The sequence below is a fragment of the Lipotes vexillifer genome, unplaced genomic scaffold, assembly GCF_000442215.2.
Source record: "Lipotes vexillifer unplaced genomic scaffold, Lipotes_vexillifer_v1.1 scaffold776, whole genome shotgun sequence".
In the NCBI taxonomy this organism is placed as follows: Eukaryota; Metazoa; Chordata; class Mammalia; order Artiodactyla; family Lipotidae; genus Lipotes; species Lipotes vexillifer.
The window spans coordinates 2,097,583-2,110,528 of record NW_006777292.1 but is presented as its reverse complement, the minus strand read 5'-3'; the positions used below and the strand labels follow the sequence as shown (position 1 = coordinate 2,110,528).

General features: G+C 38.4%; 1 protein-coding gene across 1 annotated transcript in view; it reads left to right on the top strand.

The window, feature by feature from the left end:
- Nucleotides 1-6,568, top strand: part of TTC27 (tetratricopeptide repeat domain 27) — a 175,054-nt gene extending 168,486 nt beyond the window's left edge. Inside the window, exons 19-20 of the mRNA XM_007450951.1 lie at nucleotides 2,767-2,867; nucleotides 6,329-6,568. Coding sequence (XP_007451013.1) covers nucleotides 2,767-2,867; nucleotides 6,329-6,451 — 224 coding nt within the window. The 3' untranslated portion in view covers nucleotides 6,452-6,568. The remainder of the gene's footprint in view (nucleotides 1-2,766; nucleotides 2,868-6,328) is intronic.
- Nucleotides 6,569-12,946: the final 6,378 nt, after the last annotated feature.

Here is a 12,946-nt window from a genome sequence, read left to right as displayed (position 1 = left end):
CTGGGAAAGAGTGGACAAAAGTTTGTTCCTTCTTTGCCATCCAGGAACTTCTAAAATAATAGTTACACATTTTAACTACAGTCTGCCTGGAGGAAGCACAGCTGTCTTGGATTTCCCGATGATTTAAAACAGCAGGTTATTTCTCTCTCTCCCTGTCTCTCTGCCTCTCTCTCTCTCTCTGCCTGTCTCCCCCTCTCTCTCTCTCTGTCTCCCCATCTCTAACGCCTTTTGGAAATGGGATTGAGGAAGGGGACTAATGGAGCACTGTTTGTCTTTTTGCTTTTTTGTTTTTCTCAAAATGACAATGAAGGATTGAAAACAGAATCACAGCTGTTTTTGATATGTTACTAGGTACTAAATAGCCCAAGTACCTCAGTAATAGCAGTTACAACCTTCCTCTATTATGGAACACAGACATCATAATCCTCACTATCTCCATGTTAACTGTACCCTTTGAAAATGAGTGTAACGTTGTTGATTACCATGCATCCTTTCAAAGTCTGATTATTACTTTAGAATAGGAATGTCAAGCATAGTTCTCACCAGCCATGGAAGGTGTTAATGAATGGCAAAACTATTTTGCCAGGCACAAGCAACCTCCACCAATTGGTGAGAGCTTGCATACAGAAAGAAATCTGTTTTCCATCCCTGTTCTGAGATACAGGGTACTAAGTAAACTTAAGTTGTTGCACTGTTCAGTGTAGTTTTAAAATAGGATCTGATTATTGATCTGTTTGTAGTGAGCATAATTTAGAGGAACAAAAACAAGAACAAATCAGTGGAGAAATGCGAGGCATTATATATATATATATATATTTTAGCAAGACATTAAATATTATTTATTCCAAGTTAGTTTCATTCTTTTAGAATTTCTCGTTTTGTGCATGTTTTTTTTTTTCTTTCTTAATTCAGCAACATTTTATTTTGCCCCTCTGCTCATTAGGCATATACCTTCTTTTTTTTTCTTTTTTTTATATATACACATTCATATATATATATGTGTGTGTGTGTGTACTTAAAAATTTTTTTTAACATCTTTATTGGAGTATAATTGCTTTACAATGGTGTGTTAGTATCTGCTGTATAACAAAGTGAATCAGCTATACATATATCCTCATATCCCCTCCCTCTTGAGCCTCCTTCCCATTCTCCCTATCCCACCCCTCTAAGTGGTCACAAAGCACCAAGCTGATCTCCCTGTGCCATGCGGCTGCTTCCCACTAGCTATCTATTTTATATTTGGTAGTGTGTATATGTCAATGCTACTCTCTCACCTTGTCCCAGCTTCCCCTCCCCACCCTGTGTCCTCAAGTCCATTCTCTACATCTGCATCTTTATTCCTGTCCTCTCCTAGGTTCATCAGAACCATCTTTTTTTACGTTCCATATATATATGTTAGCCTATGGTATTTGTTTTTCTGTTTCTGACTTCACTCTGTATGACAGACTCTAGGTCCATCCACCTCACTACAAATAACTCAATTTCATTTCTTTTTATGGCTGAGTAATATTCCATTGTATATATGTGCCACATCTTTATCCATTCATCTGTTGATGGACACTTAGGTTGCTTCCATGTCCTGGCTATTGTAAATAGAGCTGCAGTGAACATTGTGATACATGACTCTTTATGAATTATGGTTTTCTCAGGGTATAGAGGCATTATATTTTTACAGAGCTCTTGTTCTTTTTTTTTTTTAATTAATTAATTTATTTGGCTGCATTGTGTCTTCGTTGCTGCGCAGGGGCTTTCTCTAGTTGTGTTAAGCGGGAGCTACTCTTCGTTGTGGTGCGCAGGCTTCTCATTGCAGTGGCTTCTCTTGCTGCAGAGCATGGGCTGTAGGCACGCAGGCTTCAGCAGTTGTGGCACGCAGGCTCTAGAGCGCAGGCTCAGTAGTTGTGGCGCACAGACTTAGTTGCTCCGCGGCATGTGGTATCCTCCCGGACCAAGGCTTGAACCTGTGTCCCCTGCATTGGCAGGTGGATTCTTAACCACTGTGCTTAACCACTTGCTCTTAAAAAGCATTAATAGGCAGGCCCTGTGCTAGGAAGGGTTACACGCTCTTGATAACTTCAAGTTTTAGGAAAATGGGCTCTCCAGAATGCTGGAGGTAGAGGTGTCAGGAATGAGTGACTGGCCTCTCCCCCACTTCTTGCTAATGGATACCAAGCATGGCTTAGTGACCCCAGAGCCTGGTCGTGGTCACGTTCCCTAAATGCAGGCACCTAGGTTGTTGGCGTCACTTCTTCCACAGTGGTGATGTAAACTCTGAGTACGAAAATGCAGTAAGAATTGAGCTGTAAATATCTGGCATGTCACTTCTTTGGGCTGGTGTCATCCGCAATTGTGATTCCCCATTAGGGACTCAGTACCGTGAGAAGCCACATTAAGATGAGCTGCATATGTTTTTGTTCTCTGTTGGTACCGTGTTCAATTAGACCTTGTCTCTGCCTAATTTCATTACTCTGTGCTTGTGTGTGTGCACGTGCGTGTGTGTTTTCACAGTCCATTCCCAACAGTCTGTAACTCACCAAATATCCCTCATTTTCCTCAAAATTTTCCTTTTAGCAATAAGCTATCCTTCTTAAGGGATAAAAGGAAAATTTATGCATATAACTTATTTTCCTTTCACCAAAATAAAACTTGTCACGTAGAAATATTTCTGAAGTCTGTTACTATAAAATCCTAATTAACTAATTGGTTTTTGTACTTACAAATTATCATTATCAATTTTTAATGGATGTTTTCCCCATATTTATCTTCCAGTGGCTATAAAATGCAGTAAAAGCAAATCCAGTCCCCAAGAGGCTATACAAGTGCTTTCTTCAGCTCGACTCAATTTACGGGGCTTGTTATCTAAAGCAAAGGTGAGAGTGAAATGTGAATTAATTAGAATTATCATAGAAAATAAAATCTCTTTGGTATCAGCCAGCTGCTCTTAAGTCTTCTTTCACATGAAGGATAATTTTAGGCCCATGTTATATTTTAGACATCAGCCCCCAGGTGATTAGTTGTACTGGTGAGGAGATCATTGACCCAGTGGCTAAATCACCCTACACGTGGGTAACTTAGGAGTCTTTGAAATTAATATTTATAATCCAGCTCTTGATGCTTTCTTTAAGTCAAATTAAAACACTGCTCTACTACTTATTATCACTTTTTCCCAAAATGTGGCATATATACTACTAGTAGCACTTGGGTAAACATTTTATTTTAATATGCATTTATTTCAGTGCATGTTAGAAAAAGTATAACTAGCATATCAGACCTACAATTTCATGAATAGTATTGCTTATTTTCTATTTACAGTAGTGTTCTAATGTTTCCTTTAAAATACTTTTATTTAAATAAAAAATTGATTTAGAGACGAATATTAAGTAGGTGATATATGGATTTGACACAAATATTAAGGTAGATAGGTTGACTCAAGTTTGACAACTAAAACACATGCTATCAGTTTACAACTACCAACCTATGAACCAGTGCTAGGATGGGGACACCTGAGAATTATGGCGGGAGGTTTTTTGAAGATTGGACTCCACATCTCTACCTGTGACCGATCGGGTCTGGGACAGAGCCTGGGAAATTTGTGTTAAATTTCCCAGGTAATTCTAACATGCAGCCAGGTTTGGAACAAAATTTAAAGGAATATAACTTCTAACACACTTTAGCACTTTTTTTTCTAATCTCTCCTTGCCTTCACTATTTAATCCTGGGTTGCAAACTAATTTTACTTCACTTCTGAGAGCAAGTCCATGCATGGCATGTGAAGGTCACTTCTGGACACGTGTAAAAACCTTTCCAGACTATGTTTTTTATTAATTGATGATCTTTTCAGATCAGAGCATCGTTTTTGCCTCTTTAGATTATTAACTCACTTTTCTGTCCTTATTAGTCTGCATGCTGGAACCAGGTTTCTTTAGTCTACCTGGGGAAACTGTATTTTCTCCCAACAGGAAACTTCAAACAACTTCCGATTATGAGTCTCTCAGAAAACTGCAAGAGCTCTCTCAAAGAAAGTCAAGGTAGCAGACTTTTTCTGTGACTCTCCTTCCCAAATTGGGAGCTCATTTTCCTAGTTTTGGTGAGATCACTAACCTACCCATGATTGTTTATTTCTTCAGGATGTACTCTACAGATTTCCCTATTCTGTGCAAAGATTTTTCTTATAATGTATTAATTTTACATAAACCTGTACTTATATGACATAAATAGTCTTGTCTGTACTACCCATCCGTTCATATTTTGGAACTCCAAACATTGAAAATGAGACCTCAGAACATCATCTGTATTTAGATTTTGTTCTCATTAGATTGCAACTGGATTATCCGAAAATGGGAAAAATTGCTTCCCAACATCTCCTTTGAAAGCACCTTTTTGCATATAATATTTGGGAGTCTCTGATTTTGTAGTAAATCATATGTCTTTTCTACTTTTTCAACAAATTGGGTTTGCTAAGCAGAATTGCCTTCCAAAAGAACACTTTTTCAGAACACTTTAAAGAGTGAAAATGAATGACGATAACTGTGTTAAATAGCAGACTTGGTTTGCATGAATCTCTGGTCTTTTCTTGCCAGGCCTGGGACTTCATGGAATTAAACTCCTAGGTAGAACCTAGAGATTCACCTAAAGTCATGAAGTCCATGCTTGGCCAGGACACAGTAACTCCTCGGCCCTCAGCACCCTGTCCTTGTACAGATTTGCTACAGGGGGTCGTGAGGGCAGTTGGTGAAAACGGTGGAGAGCCTGGAGACAGAACAGATATACCACTTACACTCCATGGGATCCTCAGCAAATTATTCATTCTTTCTAAGCCTCAGTTTCTCTCTGCTTTCTCCTTGCTTTATAGGGAAGTGATGCACACTATTTTTTAATTAATTAATTAATTTTTGGCTGCATTGGGTCTTTGTTGCTGTGTGTGGGCTTTCTCTAGTTGCGGCGAGCGGGGGCTACTCTTTGTTGCGGTGCATGGGCTTCTCATTGTGGAGCACGGGCTCTAGGCACGCGGGCTTCAGTAGTTGTGGCTTGTGGGCCCTAGAGCACAGGCTCAGTAGTTGTGGCTCATGGGCTTAATTGCTCCACGGCATGTGGGATCTTCCCAGACCAGGGATCGAACCTGTGTCCCCTGCATTGGCAGGTGGATTCTTAACCACTGTACCACCAGGGAAGTCCAAGTGGTGCAGATTTATGATGATTTGCAAGCACTATAATTCTTAGTAAAAACAAATGTGCTATGTGAGTCCAAGTTACTTTCCTCAAAGGTGTTTTCTCTACTGATCACATTGCAGTGGTTGGTATGTCAGTCTGTCGTGAAATGCTGTACAAGGTGTGACTACACAGTAATGTGGCAAAGCTTTGCAAAGCATTTTTGAAGTTCTGCATTCAAGTGAATGTTCTTTGCTCCATAAATCACCATGAGAAACTCTAAGCTTATTGTAGTGATGATGCCGTCACTCAGAACATCTTCAGGATTCCCTTTTTAAAATAGCTGTCAGAACAATTGCTATCATCTATGGTGGTAGTAAATAGTTATATTGTAATGGTAAATTTGATTTTTGTAAACAAATCATCTAGTCAGTTGTGATGAAAAAGATTTATGGTAAGCTGAGTAAATTACATTTCTGATTAAAACACGTGTGTGCGCATACGCACACACACACACACACACACACACACACACACACACACACGGTCATAAAATCCTGAAGCTGATTTTCTTGGGTACCTGTATCGGCTCAGCAGGCAGCTCCTAGAGAGGCATTCCAGAATGTTTCAGCCATGGTGGCATTATTGGAGTATGTTGCAATATGCCTCCCAAGGCAATTCCTTTTACCGAAGGGGGGCACTTTTATTTTGCTGGGCTTTTTTGCTGTCACCAAATTTTGATGATCTTTGTGCCCTCTGAGTCCTAAGACATATTAATTTTCAAATAATTAGCATAAAAGTATGCTTTATATGAACTTGAATATAAAATACATTTGTTTCGCTTGTATACACAAAGAATAGATTTGTTTTGTTTGGATGAATGGTGTCTCTTTATCCAAAAACCATCTTATGACATTGAAATGAATAATATAATCAATATTCAAGGCAACCATTTTGAAGAGCAGAGCTGATTTGAATTTACAAGTTCAGGCATGTTGTTTGATTCATCCTTTAATTGTTGCAGCTTGTATATTTCAGGATGGCAAATAGAACAAATACTACTATTAAAATAATACTTTAATGTATTATTAAGCAAAGGGAATTTTAATTCTGTACTCTGTCTATATTATTTTAAAGAGATTTTCATTGTTTTGATAGTTCTGCCTTGTTCTTTATGTTGCAGCAACTTTTTACAGATGTGGTAAGTGGAGAAATTTCCAGGGAGTTAGCTGATGAAACAGCAGCAATGGACACCTTAGTAACAGAGCTTCAAGACCTAAGCAACCAATTTCGAAATCAGTATTGACCATCCTTGGAACAGCTTCTGGAAAAGGTGCTTCACCTTCTGGAATTTCTCTTATACCTGTGTATCTAAACCACAAGATACTAATTTTTTTAATAAATTTCTCTTGTATGGGTAACATTCTTGCTTTTGTGATCTTTCCAAATGTTTGAACTTTCTGAAATACATTAAATAAAATGTTCCTTCCTTCTTTCTTTAGGCTTAATTAACAGTTGAATTCTTAATTAACTTAATTAACAGTTGAATTCTTAATAACTTAATTAACAGTTGAATTAACAGTTGAATAACTTAACAGTTGAATTCACTATTTTTATTATCCTTCCGATATTTCAGCACAAAGAGCAAAAAAAATATAGTTTTCTTTTTAGCATAGGGTTTATTCTGTCGCAGCCTAAAATGAATTAGATCATTCTTTGGAAAAAGTCTAAACAGGAAAAAAAGAAATCACACGCTACAAGTTTGTGGAATCATTAGATTGGCTGATGTATTATCCAAAAGTGATAAAAGAGTACTTTTGGTGATGGAAACCTTTACACTTCTTGAGATTTTGTATTTGGGTCCAAAAGATACGGGCTTGGCTAAGTTAGAAATGTGGGTATGGTTTAACTTCTAAATCAGGGAAAATACAAGAAAAAAATGACATAACTCAAATTTTGACTCAGCCATTAGCCACTAGTAACCAGGTTGACCCTAATTGTGTATACTGCCAGCCCTAAAGATGGTTATTTAATAAGGTTATTATGAGTGAAGACAGCTATAAATGGTGCCATATTACAAAAATGCCAGAGTAAAATGTTTTCTTAGTAATGTCTATGGAAACAAATATTGAAGGCAGCAGCTGAGCTTAATAATTTTACTACAAAAGTCATAGTAAGGAATTTGAAGTCCTGGCTTGGGTTGCTGAATATTGGGTCCCATGCATAAGTCATTTGACCCTTGCTGTTTTCCATGTTCTTATTTATAAAATGTGAATAATTTCTATCCCTTGCTGCTTTGTGAGTTTCTACTGCCTTTGGAAATTTAAAAATATGTAATCCACAAATGTAAGTATTCTGAACATTAAAAAAAAGTTTTTAAAAACTTTCATCAATGAATTTTGGTTATGAATGCTTAGCAGTGCTTCTTTTACTTGACCACCTGCTTCTCTTTTCTAGTATCATACTAGCCTAAAAAAAAAAAAAGCTGATGTATGTCTCAAAGCAGTTTCTCTTACAGGAGATGCAGTAACTATGAGAAAGACCAGTAAAATGATGTAGTAGCATGAATTAACATTAAATGTCCACTTGAATCTTTTATGGAAGCCATTGGCGAACAGGTGGGTGGGTGGATGGTTGGATGGAGGGAACAAGGTTTTAAGATTAAAACCTCTTTATCGGTACCTAGCTGTGAACCCCAATAGAAAACAGATAAATACTGAAAAGGGTAAAGATTTCAGGAATCGAGTAGAAGATTGAAGAAGAATTTCCAGGTTTTAGAAGTTTTTAGTTCTCAGTTTGTTTTCCTTTGGGTTCAAAGTAGAAAGGCACTGGTGAGTGTGAACTGCCACAAACCAAGTCCTAAAAGGATTATTACCTTCCAGTCCTATTTTCAAATGCTATAGTGGACCAAAGTCTCCAGGAAGCTGCCCTACACCTCTTTTTTCTTGGGGTGATCTCACAAAAGAGCTATGAGGTATCTTCTTTTAAAGACATAGACCTATTAGTTATGTTTAATAGTCTTACTACGCGAGTGAATGTTAAGTGAATGTTTAACATAATTGAAGAAAATGTCGGGGGTAGGTACTATGGTAAAGTAGGAAAAACTTGGGTTTTAGCAAAACCTCATCTCTACCACCTCCTAACACTTAATACTTAACGCTCTGGTACTTGATTTTTTCATCTGTAGAGAGTGTTGTGATAATAGTACCTCCTATCAAGTTCTTAATATCTCTTGTAGCACTTTCACCCAGCTGCAGAGTCAGTAACAGATTATCTGTTTAAACAGCTGTATATCATTTCCAATAGAGTCTTTGGTGCTTTGTATTGCTATGTTATGATTTATATACTTGCTATTTCCAAATGCCTTATCTTTTATAGATTTCAACTTTGGTTTTTTAGTAGTAATACATTGGTTTTCAGAATTACTTTTTTGTTTTATCAACTAGAAAAATATAAAGATGTTATCCTTTAATCTTTATTTAGTTCCCACAGCATAAATAATAATACTTACTGAGTTCTCACTATGTACTAGGTAGGTTTGCGACATCACCAGTAAACTAAAGAAAGAGAAATAGCCGGAATTCGAAGACTGCTGAAACCTGCATTCTTTGTACTTGCTATGTTGGGGCTAGAAAGAACTTCCAATGGTCAGCTGATTTCAGTCTTCTCTTTCCAACAATGGGATACCTGGAAAGATTGCCTTTCATTGTTTATAAAGTTTTTCAAGGAGAGAAATTCTGTGAGATCTCAGCTAACAATTGCCTGTGGTCTGTTAAGATTATTTAGGATTATTTGATCTTTATTTTAATAAATTCTTTGTTGGCCTTTTTCCAAAGAAGCAACATAGTAAATGGGGACCCTAACTCCAAAGGAGTTAAAATAAACCCAAATGAAATAAGAAATCACTTCCCTCCACCCAAACCCAAAATTCAGGAAGCTTGGAGAGTTGATACTGAGTCTGGGAAGCAGCGCCATGGGGGGTGTGTTGAGGGGTCGTGAGTAGAGTGGTGAGGTTCAGAACTGCAGAATCCCAGAGTGGACTTTGAGGTTCCCAAGTAGGGGTGGACAGCTTGGCCTTACCTCAGATGGAGCCTCAGTACAGTAATGAGGACCCCAAACACTGAAAGCATTGACTTATTTAATTTTGGTGGGTTTTTTTTTTAGATTTCTTTTTGTGTGTGTGGACCATTTTTAAAGTCTTTATTGAATTTGTTACAGTTTCTGTTTTATGTTTTGGTTTTTTGGCCCCGAGGCATGTGGGATCTTAGCTCCCTGACCAGGGATGGAACCTGCACTCCCTGCATTGGAAGGCAGAATCTTAACCACTGGACCATGAGGGAAGTCCCTGACTTATTTAATGTTGTATCAAGGCTCTTCTCTTCATGCTGTACTTGTTTCTGTTGGACATCTATTAGTGTGCTTTCATAAGCAGAAATGTGAAGAAATGGTATCAAGTATGTGTAGTAAATTCACCTACTTTCCAGACTACATTCAAAGATTGTGACATAAGCAGAGGTATGGCTAAGTTTGGGCTATTTGTGACCGTTTATCCAAATTATGGTAAGTCTACTAGGTTAAAACCCTAGGTGAGTCTGATGAAAAGTATTCTTTTTTCCTATTTCTGTTTGTATAACATTCACATTCATCTAAGTTGGTGTTTAGATAAGGTAACTCTGTTTGCCAAGAGTGAGGAATAAAACCTGTTAAGTGGGTGCAACACACTTCCTTTCTGTCTGTTCATTCAGCAGGCTCTATAGTGAAATGGCAAAGAGCCTTTATTCAAATGGTGGGCGCCATGCTGTGGTGATACAGATGGCATTTTCACAACGTGCAGAAGTGCTTATAAATAGATAGGTTTCAATCAACAAGCAGCTTATTCAGGCATGTGCTCAAATATAGTAGCTGCATTCATTAGATAGACATTTCCACTAATCCCAAGACTATACTAATAAAAGAGTAATCCTTTATGGGCTAAAGGTAGTGCTGGCTTGCTTTTAACTCTTAGAGAGTCTTTCACAGACCAAGGCCTAATAATAATTGTAGCTGCATTAGGTTTTCACCAAGTGGACTATAAAAGCTGAGCTTATCTTGAAATTTTTTCTTTTCTTATTTTTTAAAATTGCAGTAGCTTAGTGGACAAAGAGGTACTTTTTACTCAGGATATGCAGCTCACAGCAAAGCCAATTTAGAAACCAATTTTGTGTGCATTTGTGTGTGTGTTCTCATTACTTTATTATAAAGTGCCTTCTCTTTCACCATGGTTAATAAAGTGGTTAATAAAGAGTTCGCTTGAGCAGATTTTGTCTTTCCCTTTGACTTTAGGATAAATAACAAGTTAATGTCAATTTTGAGGAGATTTGCAAACTCTTAGTAGAGTGGTTGGACTTTCTATGTGGACCTTTTCGGGATTGGATTTGTCCAACAAGGTCTTCACTCCTCCCACACTGTTCAGAGCTAGCTGTAATTAGTTCACTTTGCACAACACTAAAATTTTTCTCTTGCCCGTGATGTCAGATCTGCCTTCTTTTTCATTATTCTGACTTTTTATAAACACAGTGACCTGTGAGTCAACCACACCATCTCTTGGCCGTGTGCCAACACTGTGATTTATGAAGAGGGACTCCCGCCAAGTACCGTGAGGCAGAAAGCTGCTATTATGAAAGTGGTCCTCTGAACGGTGAGTATCAGCCATTTTTGAATCTTTTGTGGTGTTGCCAGAAAGGGGTGGGGGGAGGTAAATCATGTTAATGTTGTTAAGGAGCTGACCCATGCATTGCTAACTTTTTCCAGACGGAGGACTCAAATGAACATGAGCATCTATAGGCATACAGATATTATTACACAAAGCTGCTCACAGACAGAGAAATGCTTCTTGAAGACTCTACTACCATGGGACTTGAGGAAGTCCTTAGCCTCTCTGTAAACTGTCAGTCATCCATATGACAGAGATGTTATCACAAGATCAATTGGGAAGATGCATGTAGAAGTGCTTTGAAAGTAAAAAAGTTTAATAGAAATACAAATAAGAGTGTCTTAGAAACCACTTGGTAATAAGCATTGATACAACCTTTTCTCTTCTCCATTGGGAGCTTAATGACATTTAGTGCTGCTGGACCATGATGCCGAAGTGTCGTGATTCTCAGCATTTTCATTCTACTGCAAACTTTCCACGTTTCTGGGCTACAAGTGCGGATAGGGGAAAGGAGGAAGGAAAGACTGTGATAGCTTTTTATAAAGTAAAGGAGAAACAAAACCATGTTCCTATCATCAGGATTTCTTGGGTTGATGCTAGGAAAAGGAAAGAGTAACAGTGATGAGGGAGAGTAGGCAGAACAAATGGTGAAATGGGGGAATTGACTGCCTAGGATAAACTCAGGGTTAGAAGACCTAGATTTAAGTCCCAGCTTCACCACTTCCTAGCTGTGACCACACCTGAGCCTCTGAACCTCTTTGGGTCTCAATTTTCTCAACTATAAAATGCAAATAGCCTACAGACCAGACAGAATTGCTATAGGGGTCATATCAGATGATGTGTGCAAAGTGTTTTGTGAGCAACTGCGTACAATTAGTTCTTGTTATGATCAAGAGAAAGGGGCATTGTGGATGGTCTTTTGGGTCCCAGGGACTGGTGGAGTCCCTGGATGGGGGCATCCAGCAACTTGGCTCCAATTTCTGTAATCCCTGTGGGGTCATGACCCTAGAGCTTGAGAAACAATGCTGCAGAATTGTTTCCAGTCTTCTGTGTGCCCTTTATCACTCTACTTACTGAAATCAGTTTGGCCTATAAGATGTCTGGTGCCAGGGTTGATAAAAGCTGTCTTGGTATTTTTACAGCCGTCTGGCCAGAAAACCTGTTTATGCCCCAACAGTTCTTTTTCACAAAAAAAATATGTAGCAGTAGCAGAGCTAGAGTGTGCTTCATATGCGCAGTTGGTGCCCTTGATCGTAACCAGTAGGAAACAAGGTTATTTATTTATACCCAGGGCATGGGTAGGCATGCCCTGATTAATGTTCACCTTCCTACTTTAATAAATTACACACGTGTTCCTTCCATGTTCATTGTCAAAAAGTTAACAAGCTAGAAGAAAAATACTAAATCACCCAAAATCCCACCCCCATACTAGATAACCATATTAACATTTTTCTGCATATTCTTCTAGACTGTTTCCTATGAATGTGCACATACACATCTGAGAGAGAGAGAGAGATAGGCTTTAAAATTTTTTTTAATTAATTAAGTTTATAATGAAGCACATGGAAGTAGGCTTGCCTTTAATATGGTGGGGCTTTGAGCCAGAGTACAAATGGAGGCCCACATACCATATGTCTAAATTATTTAAAAGTTATAAACCAAGCTAAGAAACTTAAATAAAATTTGTTTTGTTTTGTTTTGTTTTGAGGTACGCGGGCCTCTCACTTGTGTGGCCTCTCCCGTTGCGGAGCACAGGCTCCGGATGCGCAGGCTCAGCAGCCGTGGCTCGCGGACCCAGCCACTCCGCGGCATGTGGGATCTTCCCAGACCGGGGCACAAACCCGTGTCCCCTGCATCGGCAGGCTGACTCTCAACAACTGCGCCACCAGGGAAGCCCTTGTTTTGTTTTTTGATCTTGACAAATATTCCTTCATTCTGACTTGGAAGGGCATTTAAAAATTTTTTTTATTATTAAAAATTTTTATTGAATGAAAGATTGTTTAAATTCTATAGTGCTTTAGAGTTTCCAAATGTTTCACACACATGATTTCATACAATCCCATAATAACTCCATTTTTTCCCCTACCCCTATATTGCCCCTCCCCACTT